Below are 25460 nucleotides of genomic sequence, written 5' to 3'. Positions count from 1 at the left end.
AGTCATGCACCCTTTATACTTCTGGTGGCCTTGTCACAGCTGTGCTCTGACAGCGGTGACCTGAACAAACCCCTGAGTGAGTGCAAAGCATGCTCATTCTGGAAGTCCTCACTGTCTGAAGGGATCAAGCCAGTGGGGACAGAACTCCTGGGTTCTGGGCTGGGGCCCCAATTCCCAATAAATCAAGATAAGGGCTTGGACATTTCAAAGCATCCCTGTGGCCAACTGTGGGCCACATCAGTCAGGCCATGTGCAGTCTCTGGGCCCTGGCAGAACCCTCCATGTTTCAGCCAGGTCATCCAAGGGCTTGGCCACTGCTTTCTTTGGGTTGCTATTTCCAATGGCCTAGAACTGGGCTGTGGTCCCTAAGGGACACCTCTTTATTCCTTCCTACTGGACTTATAATCAAAGAGGGGTTAGGACCCCTTGTGTGTTTCTTTTCCATGGCTTAGGGTCTCTTTGCAGGACCCTGTCCTTATACTCACAAACACCTTCAGCTAAGGAAGCAGCAGCTCTGGGTGTAAAACACCTGGCTATAAATCCACTGGGAACAGGACCCTGCCACAGCTTTTCTGCCAGTCACCTAGGTTTCTTTTCTGAACCAACATCGGCTTAAATCAAATCTCTTTAAGGAAGCCCCAAGCCAGATGCCCACCTCCCACCGAGAGGCAAGACGGACACTGAGAAGCTGCTGCTGACCTGAAGTCCACACAGAGCCCTTACCCATGCTGTACTTGGCCTTGGTGCACGTTGTTCTCTTCAGGATTTCATAGACCTAGTGCAGAGGGAAGGACAAAACGGGGAGCAGTTACTCTGCTGCTCTGCCAGTCAAAGGCCCACAGTCACAGGGCACTAGGAGGCTCCTGGGCTTTGAACACCAGCAGGTGACTCTCAGAGGTAAGCAAAGCAGGGGTCACAAAGAACCCTTAGACTTTACCTCCTGGTGCAGGACTGATCCTACAGACCTCACAAGGTGCCAGCTGTGTACAGTAGGAACCTTCCCAGGAGCTAAGAGAATAACTGTGGTGTGTGTGTGGGGGGGGGGGGGCATAATAGTTGGCTCTGTGTCCTGCTGCTGCTCGCTGCCCCTTTTGTGGAGACAAGAGCAGGACCTGAGAACCTGCCTATATCCATCTCTGTATGAGCTAGAAGGAGAGCAAGGTGGGGGCTGGATCTCGAGAAGCCCCCAAGAAGGGATCCTGTCCCTTTTGCCATCCCTTTGACTAATGAGATATTCTGCTTGGTGGTCTCAGGAGCCCTGGCTCAGGAGTCTGGTTTGCCTGAGGCTGAGTTAGGAGATCTTGTACAAACTGCACCACCAGCTGCGTGCCTCAATTTAACCCTTTGATAAATGGGCTTGGGATAAGTAGCCATGGCCTAATTAAATGACTTTCATTTTATTTTTGAGTCAGGGTCTCATGTACAGCCAGGCTGGCCTCAAACATATCATTAAGGATAACTTTAAACTTCTGATTGTCCTTCCTTCGTTTCCTAAGTGCTGGGATTGGAAGTGTGCACCACCATGGTGTTCGTGGTGCCAGGGATCAAACCCAGGGCCTCCTGTAATCTAGGCGAGCACTCTACCAACTGAGCCAGATCTAGCTCTGTGCAGATCTACAGACGACAGTTTCTTAGCATGTTGAGTCTCCCTCAAAACCCTTTGCTGTGTTCACTCAGGCAAGACCAGTGTCCCTCCACTGGCCTCTAGGACTGTATCACCCGGCTCTGCCATTACATCTGGCCACCTCAGTCAGCAACCCCAGCCTCTTGCTGCCCCCTCTTCAATTCCCTCCTGCAGCCTCTGTTAGAAGCACCTGTCCCTGTAGTCCTAAATGATGCCAGGGCCACATTAATAGATCCGCGAGGCAGGTCTGTCACCATTCTGTATTGTTGTCCCATTTTCCCTCTACCCTCTGGCCTCTGGGTGGAAACCCCTACTCAGGTGCTCGCCACACTCTTCCTCTCTGTCACTCTCTCTATCATCTATTTGTTAACCTGTGACTCTCTGCTTCCTCCACAACCACCTCCTCCTCCCTTTCCATTTCTGCAGTCATGAGCCCTCATCCAACCACCTCCACCACCATGTGACCCTCATGCATCCCCCTCTACCATGTGACCCTGATGTCAGTGCACTTCCAACACCATGTGCTCTTACATCTATCTATCACCACCAAGGGACCCCACATCCGACCACCTCCACTACCATGTGATTCCAGATCCATCCACCCTTACCACCACATGACCCACATTCATCCATGTGCACCATGTGCCCACACACATACCTTTCACCCACTCCCCACAGTTGATCCCCTGGGAGTGAACATAGCTGATTATATATAGAAAAAAACTTTGCCCAGCAACCTTTTATGGCTCCCCACTGCCTGCAGGCCCACTGTCTAAGATCCCAGTGAGCACAATGGGCCCTTGTCTCTTGGAACCTGCTGGTCTCTAACTCCAAATAGCTTGTACATGGAGCCACCCTAATGGCAGGAGAAAAGCGGCCTGTCTAAGTGGAGGAAGAGACTGTCACACCTGGGTCTGAACCATGAGACCTGACAAGCCAGCCACAGATCTGTGAATCAGCAGGTGCCTTTGGAGCACAGAGGTGGTCTACACACAGGCCTCCAGGATCTCTTGGAGACAGTGTCCCTCCTTCGTTCCTCCAGCAGCAAACAGGCATGGCTCTCCACATCTGTTGTCCCCAGTGAAATGGCCCTCTGGCTCAGTAGAAATGGTAAAATTCAGGGGAACCTCAGACAAAATAGTCTCACAGCTAATCACCAGGAAGAGGTACCAAAATTACTCACAGCCCCCTCAGCTTGTCACCTCCCCACAGCAAAAGTGTGTTTGCAAACACTCTGCTGGAGGCATCTGACACCCTGGAAAGTGCGAAGCCAAGGGGTACACATGCACACCGTGGAGCACAGGTGCACAGCTGCTACAATGGAAGCGACACTGTGCTAGTCATACTGTAGGGCTTCTCCCAATAGGCAGATATCCAAGACACTGTCTCTTAGACGTGCCAGCCCCAGCTCTTTTGGAGATCAAGAGGGGGTATGGCTGTCCCTCAAACACATCAGTCCCAATTCCACCAGAGGCCATGTCTTTGATTATGTTTCTCGTTGCCTGTTATCATGAAATCTAATTGTCAAAATTAATCAATAGTGGGGAGGCCAAATGGCTCAACAAGTAAAGATCCTTTCCTTCTCTCTTTCTCTCTTTCTCTTTCTTCCCTCCCTCCCTCCCTCCCTCCCTCCCTCCCTCCCTCCCTCCCTCCTTCCTTCCTTAAGATTTATTTCTTCATGTATTTAATTTTAGGTATATGAGTGCCTCTGCAGGTACACCTGTATGTCAGAAGAGGGCATCAGATCACATTACAGATGTTTGTGAGCCATCATGTGGTTGCTGGGAATTGAACTCAGGATTTCTGGAAGAGCAGTCAGTGCTCTTAACAGCTGAGCCATCTCTCCAGCCCCCAGGGAAAGGCTCTTCCTGTCAAGTTTGACTATCGGAGTTCAATCCTCAGAAGGAGAGAAACAACTCCCTTGGGTTGTCCCCCGACCTCTACACATGCACTATAGAACATGTGCCTCATCACACCCAATAAATAAGTTAATAGACATGCAAACAATTAAATTGACAACATCAGTGAAAACAGGATTGCACTGTGCCCATGGGACTGTCCTGATGGAGGTGCTACCTGCCCTTGTTGGGGACAAACCAGAATCAGTCTTGTTCTGACACAGGCTTGGGAACTGTCCTGCAGACACAGGTAAAGGGAAAGGCAGCAGAGGGGAAACATCTGCCTCCCCTGGGTCTGAGTGTTTCTCCCCTGGTGGCTGCAAGAAGAGTTGAGTTCCCTGTGCCAGGCAAATGGGCAGCCTCCCCTTAGCCCTTGCTGTGACCCAGCCAGGCTGGATGCCCTAGGCAAGAGAAGAGAACAGAACAGGCCTTAACTGCCAGGCAAATTTCTTGTTTAGATAGAAATTGGGTCCTGTGGCACGCACAGCCCCATCTTGGCTGGCAGTCAAGTTGGCAGCTGAAGGATAAACACCAGGCCAGTGCCCTGAGTAGGGCAGGGTGGCCTGCGTGTTCAGATTGCAACCTAGGCTGGAGGCACTGGCAAAGATCTGGGGATGTTATCCTACCTAATACATGTGCCTGGGCTCAGCTGCCTGGCCTACTCTGACATCCTCAGCCAAGCAAGCCCCTTGCAAGCTCTACCAGGACCAAACGACAAAGGGAGCTCAGCCTGGAGATCCCCTCCCCCAGCTTCCTGCAGCTTAGCTCTTTCTCACGCTCCTCCTCCAAACTGAGCAGCCAGGGCCTCCCTCCCCTGGGCCACCCACTGCCCTCCTGATTCATTATTCTAATTATTTTTGTCACAGGCAATTAGAGCTGGCTTCCACCCTGAGGAGTTTCAGAGAAATGAAATGATCACTGGGGTCCCCAGGGGCACCCTCTGATGAGGCAATTCCAGGACGCCTACTTACTATTGTGCTCCGGGTTTTGCTGTCGAAAAAAGAGTCCCTGTCAGTCAGGTCAAATCTGCAGGAACAGAAGGAGACAGGGGATTGCTGTAGGCCTTAGGGGACTCCAAGCCTGGGGAGTTAGCCTCTCTCCAATAACAATGACCATCAGAGGCCTAACTATCCTCATAGCAGGCACAAGTTCCCCCTGTCCCTGGGCACAGGGTTAGCAGATCTCATTAGCCCTACGTGGGAGACTCTGAGACCTCCCACTGCTGGAAAGGGAATTAAGGGTACCCTTTAGCTCTGATATATTTCTTTTTATTTGAATCAAAGTCTCATGTAGCCCAGGCTAGTCTCCAGCTAGCTGTATAGGTGAGGATGGCCTTAAATGCCTCACCCTCCTGCCTCCATCTCCTTAGTACTGGGATGGCAGGCATGTGTTTTGATGATACCTCTGGAAGACAATCTTTCAAGCCCTTGTTTCAGTGACAAGAGGATAACAGTGTCATCCCTCCACACGAAGGTTTTAGCTTTGAGGATGCTCTCCCTGGAAATGGTCTTCGTTCAGGTGTCCTGGGCTACACTGAGATTGCCTGAGGTTTCTGGGGCACAGGAATAGCTCTAAAGTCACTGTTCCTTGTGGTGCTTAGTGGAAAAGCAGAGGGTGGAGATGAGCTAGGTATGGATAATGGGCGTGATCCTCTCATGTCCCTGAGCAGGCAGAGGCCACTGGGCAGCTCTGCCAAAGACTGGTCAGTATAATCAGGGCAGCACACGACTCCCCACAGCCACTACTATTTTTGCAGAGCAGAGAGCTATATTCTGAGCTAAAATGTGGGTGTATGCTCCTTGCCCCCTGAAGTTAAAGCACCCCAAAGCCACCTGCCCCTGGGTCTTGCCATCTAAACTACCTGAGTTCCTGGTAACCCAGTCTTTTCGCCCATTTCTGCCAGCAAGGCCAGGCCTAGGTAGGCCTTCCAACTGCCACTGCTGAGCCAGGTAACTATGTTCCTCTTGGGAACAGGGAGGGTGGAAGGGTCCGGAACAGACTCAGCACTGCCAGGCAACACCCTGCTCACTGTGGATCTCCAGGGCCTTGGGAGTCCCTTGAGGGAGGCTTCCTGCTCAATTGATTGCTGCCTCACCAGCTGCTCCATTTGGGGCTGCTGAGGTTTCAAGAAACCAGTGCTCAGAGGGACACAGCTAGACCTGGGTAGCCTAGGCCTATCCAGCCAGGGCCCAGGTAGTTTCCCCTAAGCATTCTCAAGCAGGACAAAAGTCTGCAATCCCTCTCTCCTCTGCAGCTAAGGCCCTTGGAAGTTGCTTCCTTGGCCTCTCCTGGGCTCCACAGTTACATAGTACTTATAAGAATGTGTTCCCCTGTTCAGGGCGGGGGCTAGAGGAGGTAACCTGAACTTCTCACTCACAGGTGCTGTTTCTCCCTGGAGAATGGGTAGGAGAGCCTCTTTGTGGTCTGTGGTCTGTGCTCAGCCACCTTGGGCTGGATGGGGTCTGTGATCTTCTGCAGAACTGAGTTGATGGTTTTCAGGAGGCCTCGGGTCTCACTGATGTGGTACACCTGTGGGCAAGACCAGGCGGGGAGATGAGCCACTCTACCAAGCTCTGACTTTTATGATGGTTAGTTCATATTGCTTGTCAATGCGATGGAATTTCGATTCACCATGGAAACAAACCCTGGGGTGTGTCTATGTAGAAGTTTCTAGTGGGAAAACTGAGGAGGAAGATACACCTTGAATGTGGACGGCACCATCCCATGGGCTGGGGTCTCAGACTGAATCAAAAGGGAGAGAGTGAGCTGAGTGCCAGTGTTTGTCTCTCTGAGCTGTCTCACGCCCCTGTCTTCATGCCGTCCACACCATTATGGCTATATCTCCATAAACTGTGAGGCAAATAAATCCTTTCTTCATTAAGTTGCTTTTGTCAGGGCAATGTGTAAAGTGACTAAGTCTGAGTGCCTATTCTTGGACGGTGAGTAAAACATAGTCCTTTCTGGAAACAGAGCAGCCGGGAGTGAGTCAGGGGATAGCCTGTGTGCCCTGTATCTGCTGTTCCAGGCTTACCCAAAGAGCTCAGCATTTTAGGAGAGTTGGTCCAGCAGCTCAATTATAACACATTCTAGAAAACATTTGTCCCAAATGTGTCTTCTGATTCCAAAGCTGTAATCCAGCAGCTTCGGTGGATCTGAGAAACCGCACTGGAGTGGTCTCCCTTCCACCCACACACGTAAATATGGACTCTCGGCCCAGCTTCCCTGGCAGGCTGCTCTTCAGCCATAAAGTTTTCAGAGATTAAAAGGAAAAATCCCAGCAAGCTAGAAAATGTAATTAAATTGAATCTGATAAATTATCTGAGACCCCACAAGCATCAAAGAGGCCGGGCCTCAAGCTGAACTCTATTTGTTCAGGTCAAATTCCTGGAACAGAGCAGGCAGCTTTTCTGCCCAGATCTTTTCTTGGTGTTCTGGTGGGATGTGGGCTTAGGTCTTGCTCATTCTCTTTTTAGGGTGTGTGTGTGTGTGTGTGTGTGTTTGTTTGTGTACAGGTACCTACAAAGGCCAGAAGAGGGTGCTGAATCCCCTGAAGCTGACAGTACAGTGAGCTGCCCTTTGTGGTCCTGAGATCTGAACTCCAGGCCTCTGTAAGGCATCTATCTAGCCCTGTCCTAGAGTCTCTAAAGACCACCCCAGGCAGGGTCAGATGCTTCACAGTGGATAGGAACTCCCCACTTCGTGTCCTCTATCCCCTCGTGTCCTCACTCTGTCTTCCAGGTGTCCTCATATCAAGACCAGTGTTTTGTAAAATAAACACACCCACCCACCTTCTTTGTGGGCATCTTCAGTTTCAAAAACTCAGCCTCCCTGCAGAGCACATGCCAGGGTGCATGGATCTTCACAAACCCGACACCATGGATTTTGGTCTAGAGAGAGAAAAGGGGCTATTAGTGTATTTGGCAGCTAGACCCCCTTTCCACCTTGATACCCAGCTATAATTGATGAGGTGTGACTGACTACCTTTGCCTGACACCAGCCCCATGACAGTACTCAGCAAGACCTTCCATATAGCGTTTTATGGAAGAATCCAGGGGTCCCCAGGTCATAGCCAGGGGGGAATCTTATGGGTATAAAATACTTGCGAAGTTTTCAGGGGTTAAGTGAGAGCTCCCCAAAGCCTAGCAACAACAGAGGACCATTCATGATTCCAGGTCCACACCCCTCAGCCTTGACTGGGGCCTCTCAGGGCTCACCAAAAAGATGCTCTGGGAGGGGGTAGGGTGTCATATAGTCCCCTCTCTCTGCTTGTAGCCTAACTCCAGTTTCCCCGTATATCTATGACCTTTATCCTTGAAGTGTTGACAGCCATACACAGGGACACCAAGAGTTCAAGTCCAGTGCTGTTTTGACTTGGGACAAGTGTGATAGTTATTTTGTCAGTTTGGTATACTATAACATCATGCTGGGCTGTGGACATGTTTTCATGATAGAATGTCTTAATGAATTGGAAGACCTGCCCACTGTGGGTAGCACCATTCCCTGGGGACGGGATCTTGGATTATATAAGACTAGGAAAAGTAAGCTAAGTATAAGCGCACACGTATTAACTCTCTGCTCTAGATTGTGAATGCTACCAGTTGCTTCAGGTTCCTGTTGCCTGGCTTGCCTACAATGATGAACTGCAACCTGGAGTTGTGGTCTAAATGAACCTATTTCCCCATAAGCTTTTGTGAGCGTATTTTACCACCACAAGTCATGTCTCTCTGTTGAGAGACAGGAAGGGCTACTAACTGGCAGCCATGTTAATGGCCTTACAAGAACTGATTGCTACCACCAGCTGGAGAGGAAAAGAGTCATTGCACAAGGGACATTTAAGTTTGTGGAGAAGTCCTTTAGTCTACCAGCTCTTGGCTGGCAGAGTCCACCCAATTCAGATTCAAGCTGTGTTTCCACAAAGACAGCCTGACTCCTGGTTCTCTATAGACACATGTCCCTTGGAAAAGGCACTTTATCAAGAGACAGGTGACTACATAGTCACACAAACATGCAGGACATTGCCCAGATCTTTCCCAAGACCTGAAAGACTGGAGCTCTGCCCGAGGATCTACAGGGAGGAGTCTGTCATGGGGTACAGAGCAGCCAGTGTGCTCTGCCCACCTCAGGACCATAGGCTGAGTGAGTGGCCCAGCCCAAAGATGTACTGTAGGCTGCCAGACTGCAAAAAGAAATGGGCCAATGTCATCTGAGGACTATCTATAAGGAAAAAGCATTTAGGATGCGGAAGCAGGGTTGTTTCTAAGGCTTTTCTGCTATTCTGGCTTGCATAGTGAGTTTCAACCAACCAATCAATCAACCAAATTAACTGAACATCTGGAAAGGGGGAGGAAGTAAGTATGCTTGTCCAGAGGCTAACATCACGAAGTTGGAGCCTCTGGGAGCTGACACAGCAGCACAGCGCTCCCACCTGGCACAAAGAGGTAGATCACAATAGAGATGTGGCAAAGTTGGTGGAGTGCTCGCCTAGAAAGCACGAGATACTGGGGTCAAGCTCCAGTACCGCATAAGCTAAGTGGAGTGTTGTATGTCTGTAATCTCAACACTCCAGAGATAGAAACAGGAGATCAGAAGTTCAAGGTTACCCTTAGTCTCATGGGAAATGTAGAAACAGGAGATCAGAAGTTCAAGGTTACTCTTAGTCTCATGGGAAATGCCAGGCCAGCATGGGCTTCTTGAGATTCCCTCACAAACAAACAAGATAGTTCAAGCCAGAGCTCGGGGATGGAAGGCTTTGGCCACAGGCCTGCTCTTCCTCTGTGAAGAGGCACATCTCATTACAGGATACAGAAGATACACCAGAATCTTAGGATGGAAATCCATGGTCCTTCTGTGCCCCTAGGTACAGGTGGGATAGACTTGGGAGGCCAGGGTCAGAATCCTGCTCAGCCTGAATGAGTATGGCTATGGCAAGTGTCTTAACCTCTCCAGACCCTGTTCCCTCACCTATAAAGCAAGTGATATGAGGTCTGGTTTGAAGACAGACAGGACCCTTAGCAGTTGAGCCCCAGCCTTGGGCCTACAGGCAAAATCAACACAAGGGACTGAAGGAGCTAAGTACAGGTTCAGTCTGGCTCTGATGCAGATTAAGCCATGCCTGCTTTGGGCAGCCCTGTCACAGAGTCCTCAGCCCTGGTGACTCATAGGCTGATGTCATGGGACATCCCTAAGTCAGGAGAGATGTCTGTTGTCTCATGAGTGGTGGAGACCAGTAGAGACCACGTGTGGTGGAAGCTATCTTTTCCACTAGAGATCCAGATTCATCTCTGTGTAGTGTTTGCCTGCACGCAAAGACCCAAAATATTCTTTGGAGTCCCAGCATCCCTGGGAAAATGGGCCCTGCTGACGTGAGTGCTCGGGTCTCTCCCAAGGAAACATCTGGTTGGTGAATGGGGTCGTGGGACCTATTTAGCAAAAACACACTAAGATGTTTAAAAAAACGTGGTACCCTGCCTGACCACAGCACTCCCACAGGAGGAGGAGCCTGGGGCATGGCCAAGTCCCTTCAGCCACAGCCAAAGGCTGCAAAGGACTAAGTTCTATCCCTACTCCTAAACCCTGAGCTGCGACATTTGAAACCACAAACTCATGAGCATAAGGAGGGGAAGGCACAGCCTAGCTAAGCCACAGGGACCTGTGAAGGGACAAATCCCCAAGAAGCCCCCATCCAGAGAACAGGTTAGGCTAATTCAATTAGAGCCCAGCTGAGAAATTATAGGCTTCTATCCTGAGCCCCAAACGAAAGGACTTTGAGTTCACTAGAAATGGTTCTAGAGCCAACTTTACAGAAGAAGCCAGGTACGGTGGCTCATTCCTGCAATCCTAGCACTTGAGAGACTAAAACAGAGTTCAAGAGGTGTCCTGTGGTGCCACTCTGGGCTATATACTGACTTCTAGGTCACCCTGGGCTATATTGTGAGACTGTCTCAACAAACAAACAAACAAACATAGAAAGAAAACTAAACTAGAACTTTGACCAGGCAGGTGGCACAAGTCCATAACCACAGACAGGCAGGAGGGTCAGGAAGGAGTTCAAAGCCAGCTTCACCAACATAGCAGGGTCAAAGCTAGCCATGAGATTCCATCTCAAAAAAAAAAAAGTGAATAAAAGAAGAAAGAAGAGGAGGAAGAAGAGGAAGATGAGGAAAGAAGAGGACAGGGATGGAAAGTTCCATGAAGGGTTTGAGTGACTGAGGGCACCAAATCATCACCTCATCCTTGTACCTGGAGGCCTGTGTACCAGTCCATCACTCAAGGTAATAATGGCAAACTACACCTATCATCTGCCTGATGTCCCAATTCCCACCTGCCTTTCCCGCGGCAATGGCTGCCTGCACAGATGTGAGCTTGAGACAGATGGCTCTGCTTCCATGTGCTCCTAGGATGGCTGCCTGCGTGTGACAGAGTATTCAATGAGTAAGTGATAGAGCAACCAGAGGAGCCAGCCCCAGCATCTGGCCCCCGTCTCACCCTCTCTCAGACCTCCTGGTCTGCCTCAGTGTACCCCTGTGGGTGATGAGGGGCTGGAAAGGTCTGTAGACACTTGATCCAGATGTTTGAGCAGCAGGTGTGGCATGGGAACTCCACCTGGTGCTCCCTTGTCATGCTCATGATGCTCCTCCGCCCACACAGCTCCCAGAGGGTGAGGCATGGCCCATGGGGTTGGGATATGTTGTCACTAGTGTGAGGCCTGGGTGGGGAAGCCTTACACGCTGCCTGGCATGCTCACGGTATGGGTACTGCTGGCCATGTTCACAGTGTGAGGGAGACTTGGAGCCCATGGCAAGAGTAGGTTTGGGACCAGGGGTGCCCATCTACCCTTAGGGCTGTCCTCTTGATGCTATCCTTAGATTTAAGCCTTGGGCACTGGGGAGCCAAGGGTCTCAGTGAGTGGATGACGCTTGGTTGTCCTTTGTCAAAATATGGCAGGGACAGGCCCAGGCCCAGGATATGCTTTTCTTCAGTCCAGGGCCTGAGGCCTGCTGGATGATACTTATCAGCAGCTAGATCCAGTCACACCTCTGCTGCCACTGAAGGTGGAACCATCCCCCTGGGGCAACCCTCCATGAAAAACAAAACAAAACAAAAATGCTGGCTACAATTAGAGAAAAAAAATCAATGCACTGTCTTCAAGATTCTGTGCAGTTGGAACCAGGACAGAGCTACAAGCCATGCCATGACAGCAAATGCAGATCCAGAGAGGACACTAGAACCATGTCTTCAGAGGGCGGTGACATCCACTTTGTGGTGGTGACCAGGCCTGGCTTGAACTGGCTTCAATGGCCACCCAGCCTTGGTGGGAAGGAACAGGACTAGGTCCCCTTTGATGAGCCCCACAAAGGAACAGTAGTCTTCTTCTGATCCCAGGGCAGTAGGTTGGTGATTGCTCAAGAGCTTGAGGGTACAGGAGGATTGAAACCCAGGAATGGGCAGACACCATCCAACACCCCATGTTCCTGTGAGCATAACTGCTCCTCTGAGTTACCCTGAGGAGCATGGAGAAGGAAACTGAGGGAGAGAAGAGGAGGACTAAAAAGGAGGAAGGACACCCACAAAGGGGCAATGGCTTCAGCTGTCACTGTGGCCTTGGGGCATGTCAGCCCAAGCCCTGGGAACGCCACAGGGTTTCAGGAGGTCCTGGATGGGCACAAAACCAGCTGAGCTCACTGGGTTTAAACAACCCAGGGAGATGGCCAGGGAGAACCAGCAAGTGACAGAGACAGAAGCCAGTGCTCTTGGCTGGAGAGTGTGAGCTCATTAGATGGATGACAGACAGGTCAGCCCTGCTCACCTCAATTACAGACATAAACTTCAAGACAGGAAGGCCTGGAAAGAACAGGAAACTATTAAAAAGTGACACAGCCAACTTGGGGAAGAACCAAACAGAACGTCTAGAAATAAAGACTCAGACTGAGGACTAGAATCTTGACATGGTGTTGGCAAACAGAGCCCCCAAAGAAAGCAGGATTAGAGGACGGGTGTGGGCCGGAGGTATCCGAAAGGGCTTGGAGACATTTGCTTACTTCCATGGGGTGTTTCTGGGCTGTGGCTTACCTCAAGCTTTCCAACTAACAGCTGGCGGCAGAGTTTCTGGCAGTCTCCTGCAGGCCTGGCCACAGAGAGGGCCTCAGAGAGTAGCCACAATGGGATAGCATTCACCTGAAGCCACCTGCCTGCCCAGGGTGAGCTGTACAGTCAGGTGGGAAGGGCTGAGGAGACTCAGTCAGGAAAGTGCTTGCAAACATGCTGGAGGACCTGAGCTGATCCTTGGAACCCATGTTGTGGAGTATGGTAGCTTGACCCCTTGTAATCCTGGGGAAGCAGAGGCAAAAGGATCCCTGGGGGCTGATCAGCCAGGCTAGCCTAACCAGCTAGCCAATGAGAAACTAGGGGAAAAACACCTGTCTTCTGGCCTTCATATCATGCACGCACACAAACATGACTATGACTACACACACACACACACACACACACACACACACACACACACACACACACACACAGAGAGAGAGAGAGAGAGAGAGAGAGAGAGAGAGAGAGAGAGAGAGAATGAATTTAGGACCACAGAAGCATATTTCTGTAGAAAGAAGCAGGCTAGAGGGACAGCAGTACATGCTGCTGCTTTGAGCCTCAGAGTAGTGCCAGAGGGCAAAGGCTTCAGGGCCCAAAGAAAGAGCCACATGGTAGTAGAACTAGGAGTTAGGGCTCTATCCAGCCTGGACCTCAGCATTGCAGCACTGAGAGGCCAGTTCTCCCTGAGAAGAGATTGTAGGGGAGTGCTGCACACATTAGGTGAGCAACTCAAAGCCAGCGGCCTTTGGTTGGCTTTCTAGACAGCTCTACAGCATGGCGCCCAGGGATAAGATATGAGGTGAGTTGACTGAGCCGTGCTCTTACACTTTCCCAGGAAACCCACAGGCGTGGGCTGGAGGTAGCCTGCTTCCAGGCCTATGAATCTCATGAACTTGTTTCTGAAGGGATAGAAGGAGACACAGGACCCCTTAAGTTCAGGACCGACACCTCATCTCATGAAGGAGCCCAGGGCTGCAAGCCTCCATCATCCCCATATAGCGCTGAGCTCTAGAATTGCCTGCAAGCACTGGAGATGGCAGGAAATGGATGTTCCTGCCACTACCCACACCCTGGAACCATGGCAACCCTGCCCTCCAACTTCCCCAGTCACCTTGCAGAGGGTGGGAGGGGGTATCCACAGGCAAGGAGACCTTTCTCTATTCTTCTCATGGACATAAATTCTGATTCTGCATCTGCATGGAGACATATGAAGTGTCTCCCTGGATGCATCCCCCCAAAAGGGCTCCCAACATCTGGGAATGCTCCTACACACTGCTCACTCCCTAGAGGTGGCCCCAGTATGACTGTAGCACCCATAGAGTAACAGTCCCCTACTTCACAGGCTGTGTCTCCCATGGGCTCTGTGTCCCCCAGATTGGCATGCATTCAGCACAGCGGCATGAGATCAAACAGGCACTGATGGGGTTCTGTGTCCACTGACTTAGGAGAATCTGCCAAAGCCAGGGTCAAGTGCACTGTCAGGGCTGTGAGGGCCCCAGCCACCCCCAGTAGACACAGCCAGGGCTTAAGCCTGTGGTGTTCTTAGCAATGACCCCCAAAGACATAAATAATGCCTAGTAGGCTTTAAGGCTCTGCTTCAAAAATGCTAATGGATTTTCTTGGAGGAAAACACACTGGCCACAAATTTCTCTTGTCTCTTTAATGGGAACCCTGGAAGCTGATCCCATGGAGACAGAGGTGGGGTGTGTATGAGACAGAGAGAAACAAGGAAGGGGGAGAGGAAGTTGGGGGAGGAGGAAGAGGGAGAGAAGGGAATGGAGGAGGGAGAGAGGGAGGCAGAGGGAAGTGTAGACAAAGAGGGAGCTAGGAAGGAACAAAGACAAGAGAAAAAGAAAATGGGAGAGACAGGGGGTGAGAGAAAGAAAGAAGATACAGACAGAGGGGAAGAGAAAGGGTCTTAAGACCTTTCCCTCATGATGAGACCTCTTGCCATGCAGCTCATCTAGGGCTTCCTGACCCCTCAAGGGCAGCAGGTGGTGAAAGACCCCTGTGGGGCAAAGCATTCCACCCACCTGGCTCTCTCTCTAAGGCATCTTGGATTTTTCTGGCTGGGGGGCTGTCACTCTATGAGTTCTACAGTCATACTGGGGCCATCTCTGGGGACTGAGCAGTGGGTAAGGGCATTCCTGGATGTTGAGAGGCCTTTTCTGGGGATGCATCTAGGGAGACAAGTACCTTCCTTAATTGCTCAAGGGCTAGTCTAGAACCCTGGGACTACTGAATCAGAGCTTGTGTTTGCACAAGCCTGTGGGTGTACAGGGTGCATTGTGGCCCCATGGGAACGCAGGCCAGCCCAAACAAAGCAGACCTGTTCCTACGCTAGGCTAGGCTATGCTATGCCAGCCCATCTTGTGCCAGATGTGAGCCCCGCTCCTCTATCACAAGCGCTGAAGCCCACATGCCACCCTGCCTTGTCCCCAGGTGAGAGCAGAGCTTTATTCATCAGGTGGGTTTAGTGGGCTACATTCCCTCAACAACTGTTCAATGCCACTCCCGAGACTTGCGAGTGGCCCTGATTTGGAGAGAGGGTCTTTGCAGATGTAAGCAGGCTGAGACAATGCCAAAATGGGATGATAGGATGGGCCCTAAACAGAGAGACTACGAAGACGAGGAGGGGACATATGGGCTACAGCAGAAGAGGCCAGAGTACAACTCTGCCCACATCCTGATTCCCAACCTGTGGCTTCCAGAATGTAAGAAGTGCCATTTCTGCTGTCCTTAGTCACCCACCCATCTGAGCTCACTGGTCACCTGGTCATTAAGAGCTGTTCTCTGCACACTAGCAATGCTATAGGGACAGTAAGTTGGCCTCAGTGAGAAAGAAAGCAGGGACAGGCTCTGGTCTACATGGAGCTCCCAGGCCACTGCTCCCAGTCAAATTCTGCCAACCTGTACTCAAGAAGCCAATTTGAAACAGCCAACCTAATAGCAAAAAGCAGAAAAATCCATCCCCAGAGTACTAACATCAATGCCTTTAATCCCAGCATGAGGGCAGAGGCAGAGGCAGAGGTGGCAGAGGCAGCAGAGGCGGGAGAGTAGGCAGAGGCGGCAGAGGAGGCAGAGGCAGGAGGCTCTCCAGGAGTTTGAAAACCAGCCTGCTCTACATAGCCAGTTCTAGAACAGCCAGGGCTAAAGACATCTACCTCCCTTACAGAGAGAGAGAGAGAGAGAGAGAGAGAGAGAGAGAGAGGGGGGGGGGGGGGGGGGGGGAGTGGGTGGAGAAAGATTTATCAAATGTAATCACATCTAAAGTGGTTATCTTTCTGGGCACAGACTGTGACCCCAACTTTGGTTAACACCACAAGCAGTGTAGTATATACCCTCTCTTTAGCTGCCTGTAGGAAGCTGGGCTGAAGACCGCTGCAATGTTGCCTCGTGGCCAGCTCATGAGGCTAGTGTCATGCACAGGACATCTCATCTCCTTCAAGGTCATTATTCGTCTCCCCATCCAGCCTTGGAAACAGAGGTCCCTTGGCTGGTGGTCATTTCAGGCCCTAAGCACGTTTAGCCACATCACAGGGACAGACAGTTTTAGTTTTTAGGACTTGAGAGTTACCATCAGCCCAGCAGAGCCCAGGGATACTATTAAAGGTCAGATGCCATGGCACTCAGGTTGAGAGGCCACCTCCAATGTCACAAGTATAGGGTATGGGAGAGCATAGAGTATTGGGGTACTTACTAGGATCTGGAAATGTCCTACCCACAGAAGACACTGGGGGATCCTGGTCTAGGCTTTCTCGTTTCAAACTCTGCCAGCCCTCAGGCTCCCTGTAATCTGAGCGCACCCCGGAAGGCTCTTTAGCTCTTCACTCCTAAACAGGCCTGACCTTGCTGGGCTGGTCCTGTTAATCTCAGCAGCCAGAGGCCACTCATACCTCTGCCTGCTACTCATGCCCAAACAGCCCATCCAGACCCAACTTCTGCTCCACCCAGAAAGACAGCGAGCAGCTGCTAATTGTGGCCCTGCCAACCCTGAAGTCTTGTCACCTCCAACAGGCTGCTGGGACCAGGGGATGACCTCAAGGCTCTACAGGGAGACCACTCAGTGTTGTTGCCTAGAAAGCCTGAACTGGAACCTGGAAGGACTCAGGCTCAGTTCACAGAGACTGGGTGTGGTGGTGTGCACCTGTAACCCTGGCGCCGACAGGCAGAGACCTGTGGGTCCTGGGGCTTTGCTAGTTTGCCAGTCTAGCTGTAATGGCAAGCTCAGGCTCAGAGAGAAACCCTGTTCTCAAAAGTAGTGTGGGAGCAGGGTGGCTGGAATATAGCTCAGTGCACAAAGTCCTTGGTGTGTGAGTTTGAAGACCTGAGTTCAAATCCCCTGAACACATGTAAAGGTGGGCACAGTGTCATGAATCTATAGTCCTAGCATTCTTACAGCAAGACAGGAGCAGAGACACAAGACAGCCTGAGCTATGTAGGACAGTGGCGAGCACCAAAGAGGCTCTGCCTCAAACAGGTGGAAGATCAGGACCAACACTTGAGGCTGTCCTCTGGTCTACACACATGCACACACATGCACACACATGCACACACACATGCACACACACTCATGTGCACATACACACCCATGCACACACACACACACATGCACATACATACATACACATACATACATACACATATATACACACATGCCATAAAACTTGGACTGTCTCTTATACTTGTGCCCATCATAGTCTCACCACCCCGCTCCTTTTCGATTTGTGCCGGGGACTGAGTCCAGCTTTCAGGCGTTCCAGACCAGTTCTCTACAGCTGAGCTCCACCCGGTCCCATATCTCATTTTTTACTTCTTAGGTTTGTTTTTTTTTCTTAAATTTTATGTGTATATCTGCCTGCATGTGTGTCTGTGTATCATGTGTGTGCAGGAGCCTGTGAAGGCCAGAAGAGGGTGTCAGGTCCCTTGAAACCAGAGATACAGATGGTTGTGAGCTGCCATGTGGATACTAGAAACCAAACCTAGGACCTGTGCAAGAACAGCCAGTCCTCTCGACCGTCTGAGACATCTCTCCAGCACCTCATATTTTGTTTCTCAAAAGGGTCAAACCAACGGCTGCAAAGGCTTGTTCAGCTCTAGAGTCAAATTGTCTGTGAAACTGGGGTCATTTAGGGACAAAACTAGGTCTTCTACACAAGAGTCAGCAAACCCGTGTTTGCTTTTCATTGCAAAGAGGGGAGAAGCCGTCACATACTGAAACTCCTTTCTTTCTTCCCTCCCCCATCCCTCCCTCTCTTCCTCTTTGATTTATTTGTTTTGCTTTAGTACAGGCTGCCCCCAGCTTCTTCCTTCTATCCATCTTAGCATCTCTTGGGCTCAGGTCGAAGCTCAGGTGTGCACCCTCATGCCTGGCTTGGACATAACAGCAAACAGCCAACAACGATGTGCTTCATGCCCAGCACTGAGTGAAGGCTGTTGCTATCTCCATGCTCCAGATGGGGAAACTGAGGCCTTCAGTTAAGAAAGGCTAGGTCAGAGGTTGAGGCCTGACAGGTCAGTCTGAGTCACCCGATGTTAGAGGGCCCACACCTGGGAGTTTCACACTGTTCCAAGCAAGAACCTCACAGATAGAAAGAGGAGGACAGTTAATGGAGTTCAATGCAGGCACTGGGTGTCTCAGCTGGGCAGACCTGCAGCCTTTGAAAGACCCTCTCCTTCCTCCAGGAATAAAATGACTTGTGCAATAAACTCTTCGTGGCAGCAGTGTGTTTCAAAAGCCCCAGGTGGCCTGTGTGGACAGAAGAAAGCCTGACACAGCCTTGCTCAAAGTGACAAAAGTCACAGAGGATCTGTGACACCCAGGTTCTAGCTGCCAGCCTTAGTGAAGGACCTCTGCATCCTTGCCAGCCTCAAACCTTTGCTGCCTGACCCCTCAACTTCCCTATGCACCCTAGGAACAAAGAAAAAGCCACAGGAAAAAGCAAAGAGGATCTGTAAGGGGGAGCTGACCCCGAAACTGGGTCACACTGGACCAGGTACATGTGTGCATGTGTGTGTGGACTTCAGAGGACAAATTCGACCGTCATTCTTCAGGTAGTATCCATCCTCAGGTCTGGGATTACAGGTGTGCCCACCATGCCTGGGTTTTTACATGGGTTCTGGGGACCAAATTCAGGTCCTCGAGCTTGCAAGCCAAGCTCCTTAGCAACTGAACAGTCTCTCCAGCCCCTCCTTTTAATTTTAAAACAGTTTCTTGCTATGTAGCCTAGGCTGGATTTGAACTCTCAATCTTCCTGCTAGTCTGAATACTGGGATTACACTTGCCCATTTCACTTACAGAGCAGGGGCCTTTCCCACATACTCTAGTCTAGTGAGAAGGTAAGATGTCAACCAGGAAGCACATACCAATTGGCAGAGTAGGTTAGAAGCTGCACTGATTTGAGCCACTCTCTGTGGCTGCCATAGTAGCAGGCAGTCGTAAGAGACAGTAGATCCTTTGTTCTTTCCAGAACCTTAGCAAAACTTCTCGACTTCCTGAACCCAATGTTACACAGATGTGGGTTTCAGAGCAGGGACCCCAAGATTCTACAGACCAGTCTAATCTCTTCTTCACAGGTTGAGAAACTGAGGCTCAGAGAAGGCTGAGGACATCCAGGAGAAACCCCCAGAACAGCTCTATACTCTGCACCTCTGACCCAGCAAATCTTCCCATGTTGGGCACTGAGCAGAGGCAGGAAATGGTCTGACCTCAAGGTCACAGTCACTGGCTCACTCTGCCCCAGGCAGATGTGATTGCTGGAGGAGGAGTCTGGCTTGAGACTTCCCAGAACTGTTTAGAAGCCATTTCTAACCCACTATGGCCGCAAGAGCAGAGCTAAAGGTGACCTACCCCCCACCCCGCCTTCTGCAAACAGACCTGTCCAGCCCACGTCCACCTGGCGTCCCCAGCCAACATGAAGCCACACTCACATCCTCGTCATGCTCCAGCTCCAGGCCTGCCTCTAACAGGTTGCCCTCGTACTCCTCCCGTCTGAAGCGCTTGTCATCTTCGTGGTAATCCATGGGGGTTTCTGGTGAGCCCACATCCACAGGGCTTCCCTTCCCGGGAAGGGGCTGGTCCTGCCTGATGCTGCGGGTCCCCAGGACCATGTCATTTTGTAGTCCCCTCCTGGCCAGAGTCCTGCTACCCGAGGCTCTCTTGTGATGATACACCAAGATGTAGTCCACCTTGCGTTTGCCATCCCTGAAGTACAGGCCATACTTGCATTCGGCGTCAGGGTCCACGGACAGAGAGTTGAGCAACTGTGGGGAGAGAAAGAGAGATGTGTTCAGTGTGGAACGGTTCTCCAGGGGCCCCCTGGTAACGTGCTTCAAGCTGGGTACCATACTCATCCATGCTCTCAGTCACTCAACAAACATGTCAGGGTTCATAGTCCCACTTGTTGGAGACAGATATAATCTCTGATACAACATGTTTATTCATGCCTGCATCCACTTCCTCCTCACTAACCTGTGCACAGGTTCTATGCAAACACCCCAGCGTATTACTTATTTTTCCTTTTCCTGTGTGTGCATATGTCCCTGTACGTGCACATGTGGACAGAAGTTGTAAGTCAACAAGTGACCCCCTTGGTTTCATTTCTTTTTTTAAGGTTTATTTTTTTATGTATGAGTGCTTGCCTGAAGGTATGTATGTGTACCATGTGCATGCAGTGTCTGTAGAAGCCAGAAGAGGGCACTGGATCCCCTGAAACTGGGGTTATAGATGGTTGTGATTTTCCACGTAAATGCTGGACACAGAGTCCACAGGTCTTTTAACCACTGAGCCATCTCTCCAGCCCATCTTTCTTGTTTTTTTTGAGAGAGGGGCTCCCAATGAACTCAGATCTCTTCCATTAGGCTGCTTGGCCAGTGATCCCAGCATCCCTCTTGTCTCTTCCTCCCCAGTGCTGGGCTGTAAGCATGTCCTCATGGTTAGCTTTTAAATGTAGGTGCTGAGAATCCAAGCTCAGGTATTCATTCGTGCTTGTATGGCAAGCCACTCCCAGCCCTACTGTACCATGGCATATAAGACTTGAGCATCTGTGAGGTTCAGTATCTGAGAGATCTAGAACCACTACTGTGCCATACCAGGGACAGCCACCCCTATAGATGCCCATTATGAGCCAGACCTAGTCCTATAGACTGAAATATGTAGAAGATGCAATGAATGGCCTGTTTGGGGTCCACACTCTAGAAGGAGGCCTTTTTCTCCCATGAGGATGCCAAGTTGTGCCTGGTCACCAACAGGGCCTTCTGATCTTTGGACGGGAAGGTACTGTCTGACTCCTGGCAAAAATCTGCTATAAAATCCCTGAAGTGAAAGCCCCAGAAAGGAGGTGGTTCATGTGCATAGGGCAGAGCCCAAGGCAGGGCAGAACTGAATTCAGTTATCGGCAGGCACAGTGTCTACCTCTGACAGCCAGCATCCAGGCAGCATGATGGATGATGCCTTCAGGGCCACCAGCCAATTGGATGATCAGAGCTCAAATGTGTGAGGCACTTGTTTACTCAGTCTGGATCCTTAGAAACCCAATCCCTGTATTGGGCTCCGGCATGGAGGGATGAGGACAGAGACCCAGGCATGATCCAGACTGGAACATAGGCTGAGGAATTGCCAGCTGTCTCCAGAGCTGGCTTCAGCCCAGCCTGAACACCTGATTCCAACAGTTTCTTTCTCAGAGTTTAGCAGCCATGCAAAGGCACCACCCTTCCCCCTGTCCAGCTCTAGGTCCTGAGCAAAGCGGTGGGGAGGACTTTATCAGCTAGATCTTCCTGGTACCATATGAGGCCCAACACAGTGGCCAACAACTACAGCTGTCTACATGTCCCCTTCTGCACCACAGCTAGGATTCCTCCTCCTGGAACCCTTCCCATACTGAAAGAGCCTAAGCTGGGCAGGGATCCAATCCTCTCCTCCACACAAGGTGCAGCCCTGGCCTCAGTTTCCCCTGCATAGTATTGGAAGATATGTCTTTCCTGGTATTAGCCAGCTGGGTTCTGCCCCTTCTCTGGACACCTGTTACTATAGCCCCAGTCACATGATTCTCCACTCCCTCCATATCACCTCTGTCCCCTAACCTGCTTTTTCCTGCCCATGCCAGAGGCTCAAGCTCTACCAATACCCATCTGACCTGGATCCTGACACACCGGCAGTCAGGAAGCCACTCCCCCAGTGTGGCCATCCAGAACCTTAGGATGTCCCCTATTACTAGGTGACTCTGAAGAGCCATGTATTTCCTCAGAAGTAGCAGAACAACACAGTCCTCTGAGGCACAGTGGGCTATGAAGGTCACAAGGGATAGGGGAGGCAGGCAGAGTGGAGCTGCATCTAGTCCAGAGCAATGGAAAGAGGGGAGAGGGGCTCTTGAGCAGGAATGGGGGGTGAGGGTCGGATCATGATCTTACAACTCAGCATTCTTATTTGAGGACTACTCTCCCAGAGGCGGTATGGCCAGTAGTCCATCCAAGCACCTATAGCTGTAAGAGACTGGAAGGACTCTACCTACTTCTTCCATAGTGACTTGGATTTCCTAACGTGAGATACATACTCACCTTAATGGCTGCAAACAGATGTTCATATTCCCATAAATTTAGCCATAGGGCCCTGGACACTATGAATACTTCACCCAAAGTGCCCCTAAGGAGTTTCTTCCCTATTCTCTTTGAGTGACACCATCTGAATGCCTATAGGCCAGAGATACCCCCCGAATCTGTGTGGCCCCAGGAGGGCTCAGGCTGGCTGGGCTTTGTTTTGCTTTGTTTTATTTTATTTTCTTCTTTTGAGACAAGGTCTCCTGTAGCCCAGGCTGGCCTGGAACTTGTTATGTAGCCAAGGATGACCTTAAACTTCAGATTTTCCTGCCTCTGCTTTCCTGTTGCTGCAGTTGGGGCATGTGTAACCTCAGCCTAGTTTATGAAGGACAGGGATTAGAACTCAGGTTCATGAACTAGAACTTGACTTCATGCATGCCTACCCACTGAGCCACAGCCCCAGACCAGGGCTGTGACACTCTGGCCCAATAATGGGCTAAGTTTATGGGAATATAGACATCTGTTCTCAGCCAGTAAGGTGAGTATATGTCTCTGTAGAGGGAGAGAGGCCCCATGTCTGGGCAGGTATGGGGCCAGGCCTAGTCCTGGATCCTGTCCACACACCCAAGGCATTTTTGCCCTTCACAGAATTGGTGACACACTTTCTAAGAATGAGACATCCTGTTTTTAAGTGTCCCACACATGGAGGGAACACTGTTGCTAGGTCCACTTAGCCTGGAAGAAACAGATTGGCATGTGGGAAAGAGGTAGGCTACAGGTGTCCGGCTTGATGCCCTGGGTACCAAATCCTCACCCACTACCTTAGGATTCCGGCTCTGACTTCACACTGATGAACATTACTGGGAGTGTGCCTCCATTCTGCTATAAAGTTACTGAGCCACCAGGCAGTGTGGTAAGCAGAGGCTGGCAGGGAGCTCTCAGTGGTTTCTTGCAGGCCCTGAAGTCCAAGCCTGGGAACGCTGGGAGTTGGAAGGTCAGCAGGGCCGCCTCCTGCCAGGATTAGCCAGGTTGATTAGGGTTCTGGATGGGCCAGGTGCCTGGGGGGCATGGTCAGCCAGGCTCCATCCTAGGGGCTAAGGGCAAGCAAGTCCTTCTTAGAATCCCAGGAAGGGCAGAGAAGTCCAAAGTCCCTGGGTGTTGGCTGCTAGAGGAGCCTTAAAGGGGAAGATGAACCAGGCCCCAACAGGGAGCTCTGGAAGACAAGGAGCCCCTGTGTCATGCTAGTCAGTGTGACCATGCTGAGCCAAGATAGCCATATACTGAGGACACACCTGCCTTCGTTGGCATCCTGATCACCAGAGAGACTCAGAGGTCTCAATCTCATTTCCAAACACTCCTGGGATCCTATCAGGCTGGACAGGGACCCTGGTAATTCTCAAAGCTGGGGCATCGCCTTCCCTCTGGCCTGCCCCTCCTACCCACCTTCTCCCCTACCATGCACACTCTTTCCTCTCCTCTCTCCCTGTCTCCTTCTCCCTCTGCCCAGCCCCTCTCCCTCCCTCCCTCCTGCTCTTCATCTCTCTTTAACCTTTTCAAACTGGTTTTCAGGCTTCTTTGTCTAGGATCCAAGGTGTCATGCTAGTCTCCTGTGGACCACCTTTCCAAGAAGTTCTAACTCTCCTCAGCATGAGCCCCTGAGGCTAGACCAAGGACTGCCTTGACACACCTGCACCCAGACCCAGAACAATGGCTACCATTGAAGAAGATGGATAGCTAAGACTTAGAGAAAAGGACAGACAGAGCGTTCCTGTGAGCCATACAGGGAAATGATCCCAGGGAGCCACCAAGGAGTCTGCAAGGTGAGGCAGGAGTCAGATTCAATTTGAGCAATTGCCTCCTGTGTACATGGCCCTATTAGGCCTTTCCACAGGGGTCTGCCAGTCCTAGGGGAGAGCACAGGGGGCAAAGTGTGTTTTATCTTGCTGTGTTCAGAGACCAGCTCAGCCATGGTGGACTGTCCCTAGGACACGGCTCCACTTCCCTGAGACACATGTCAGTAAGCCCTTCCTCATGTAATAGGACTTCCCTGGCAGTGCAGTTAGGACTCAGTGTGCTCAGCATAAAGTCTCTGCCACAGGCTGGACTGTGTGTCCCCAGCGATGCTCATTCTCACCAGGCACTTGGTGCATGAAGAAAAAGAAAGAACAAGTGTAAGGACCTGGGTTCGGATTCCCAGCACTCATGGAAAGATCTGGATGCAGCATGCACGTATTCACAGTGTTGGGGAAACAGGGGCAGGGTCGCTGGCCAGGCAGTCTAGTGGAACTGGCAAGCTCCAGGTTCAATGAGAAATTCTATCTCAAAAAGTAAAGTGGGGAGTGAGAGAGGAAGTCACCCAATACCAACCTCTGGGACTCCTCAGACACACAGACAGACACACACCACATATGTATACACATACATACACACACATCATACATGTATACACATACATACACATACCACATACACCACACATACACACACACACATATATATACTTACACTCATATGCACTCTTGAATGCACACATGCACATATACTTACATTCACATGCACTTTTGAAAGTATTTGTGTGTGTGTCGCGTGTGTGCGCGTACACACACACACACACACACACACACGCATACATGCACATGCAGGTGGGACAGGGAAAAAAAAGAACCTTACTGTCAGAGGGAACCATTAGAGAAGGCAGGAGGGAGTCAGGTTCAGATTTTGAAACTGACAAAGTAGGGGTGGGTGGCAAGATGTGGCACCAGCACCTCTGTGGCCATCCCTAGGGGCCTGGCCCTTGGTAACTTGTCCTGTTACACTGGGAAAACTGTCTATTGTCTATGTAGGCATTGGCTTTATAAAGTAAGGAAAGCCATCTTTGTTCAGTGTTTGTGGGTAGCAATTTCTAGACAGACAGTGTGGGCGCCCTGCCTACTGCTCTCTGCACTACCCTGGGACCCCCCAGGGTCTATGAAGCTGTTCCAAGGTGGGAGACACAGAAGAAGGCATGGTAAGACCCACACAAGGTGCAGAGGCACTAGGTGACTCTGCATGTCCCTTTGCTGGACAAAGCAGGAGAAAGAGGCCACTACGCGTAAAATGCAGCAGGAGGGATGTGAATTTGGCTTTATGTGTAACTTCTAAATGTTCTCCTTTTCTGGTTAAGAAAAGGGGCATGCACCTTCATGGAAGGTAAAGGGTTTCTTAGTGATCTCTGAATGGGTGTTTGTGGGATATGTATGTGTGTGTGTGTGTGTGTGTGTGTGTGTGTAGGTGTATGTGTGTGTTCATGTACAAATGGACAACAGAAGCTTATGTCT

General features: G+C 50.8%; 1 protein-coding gene across 3 annotated transcripts in view; it reads right to left on the bottom strand.

Moving 5' to 3' along the window:
- The window catches only part of Ano1 (anoctamin 1), a 92084-nt gene that overhangs the window by 63013 nt on the left and 3611 nt on the right, over positions 1–25460 (bottom strand). For 2 of the 3 annotated variants that reach the window (XM_028770969.1, XM_028770970.1), the window contains exons 2-6: positions 19540–19872; positions 7311–7409; positions 5900–6051; positions 4494–4548; positions 724–775 (exon numbers count right to left, since the gene is read on the bottom strand). In XM_028770969.1, the coding sequence (XP_028626802.1) occupies positions 724–775; positions 4494–4548; positions 5900–6051; positions 7311–7409; positions 19540–19872 (691 nt within the window). Of the gene's footprint in view, positions 1–699; positions 776–4493; positions 4549–5899; positions 6052–7310; positions 7410–19539; positions 19873–25460 lie in introns of all 3 variants that reach the window. The other variant, XM_028770968.1, reaches the window with a different exon arrangement.

Source organism: Grammomys surdaster, unplaced genomic scaffold, assembly GCF_004785775.1.
Source record: "Grammomys surdaster isolate TR1022 unplaced genomic scaffold, NIH_TR_1.0 205, whole genome shotgun sequence".
Lineage (NCBI taxonomy): Eukaryota > Metazoa > Chordata > Mammalia > Rodentia > Muridae > Grammomys > Grammomys surdaster.
This window is presented reverse-complemented; position numbering and strand designations above follow the sequence as displayed.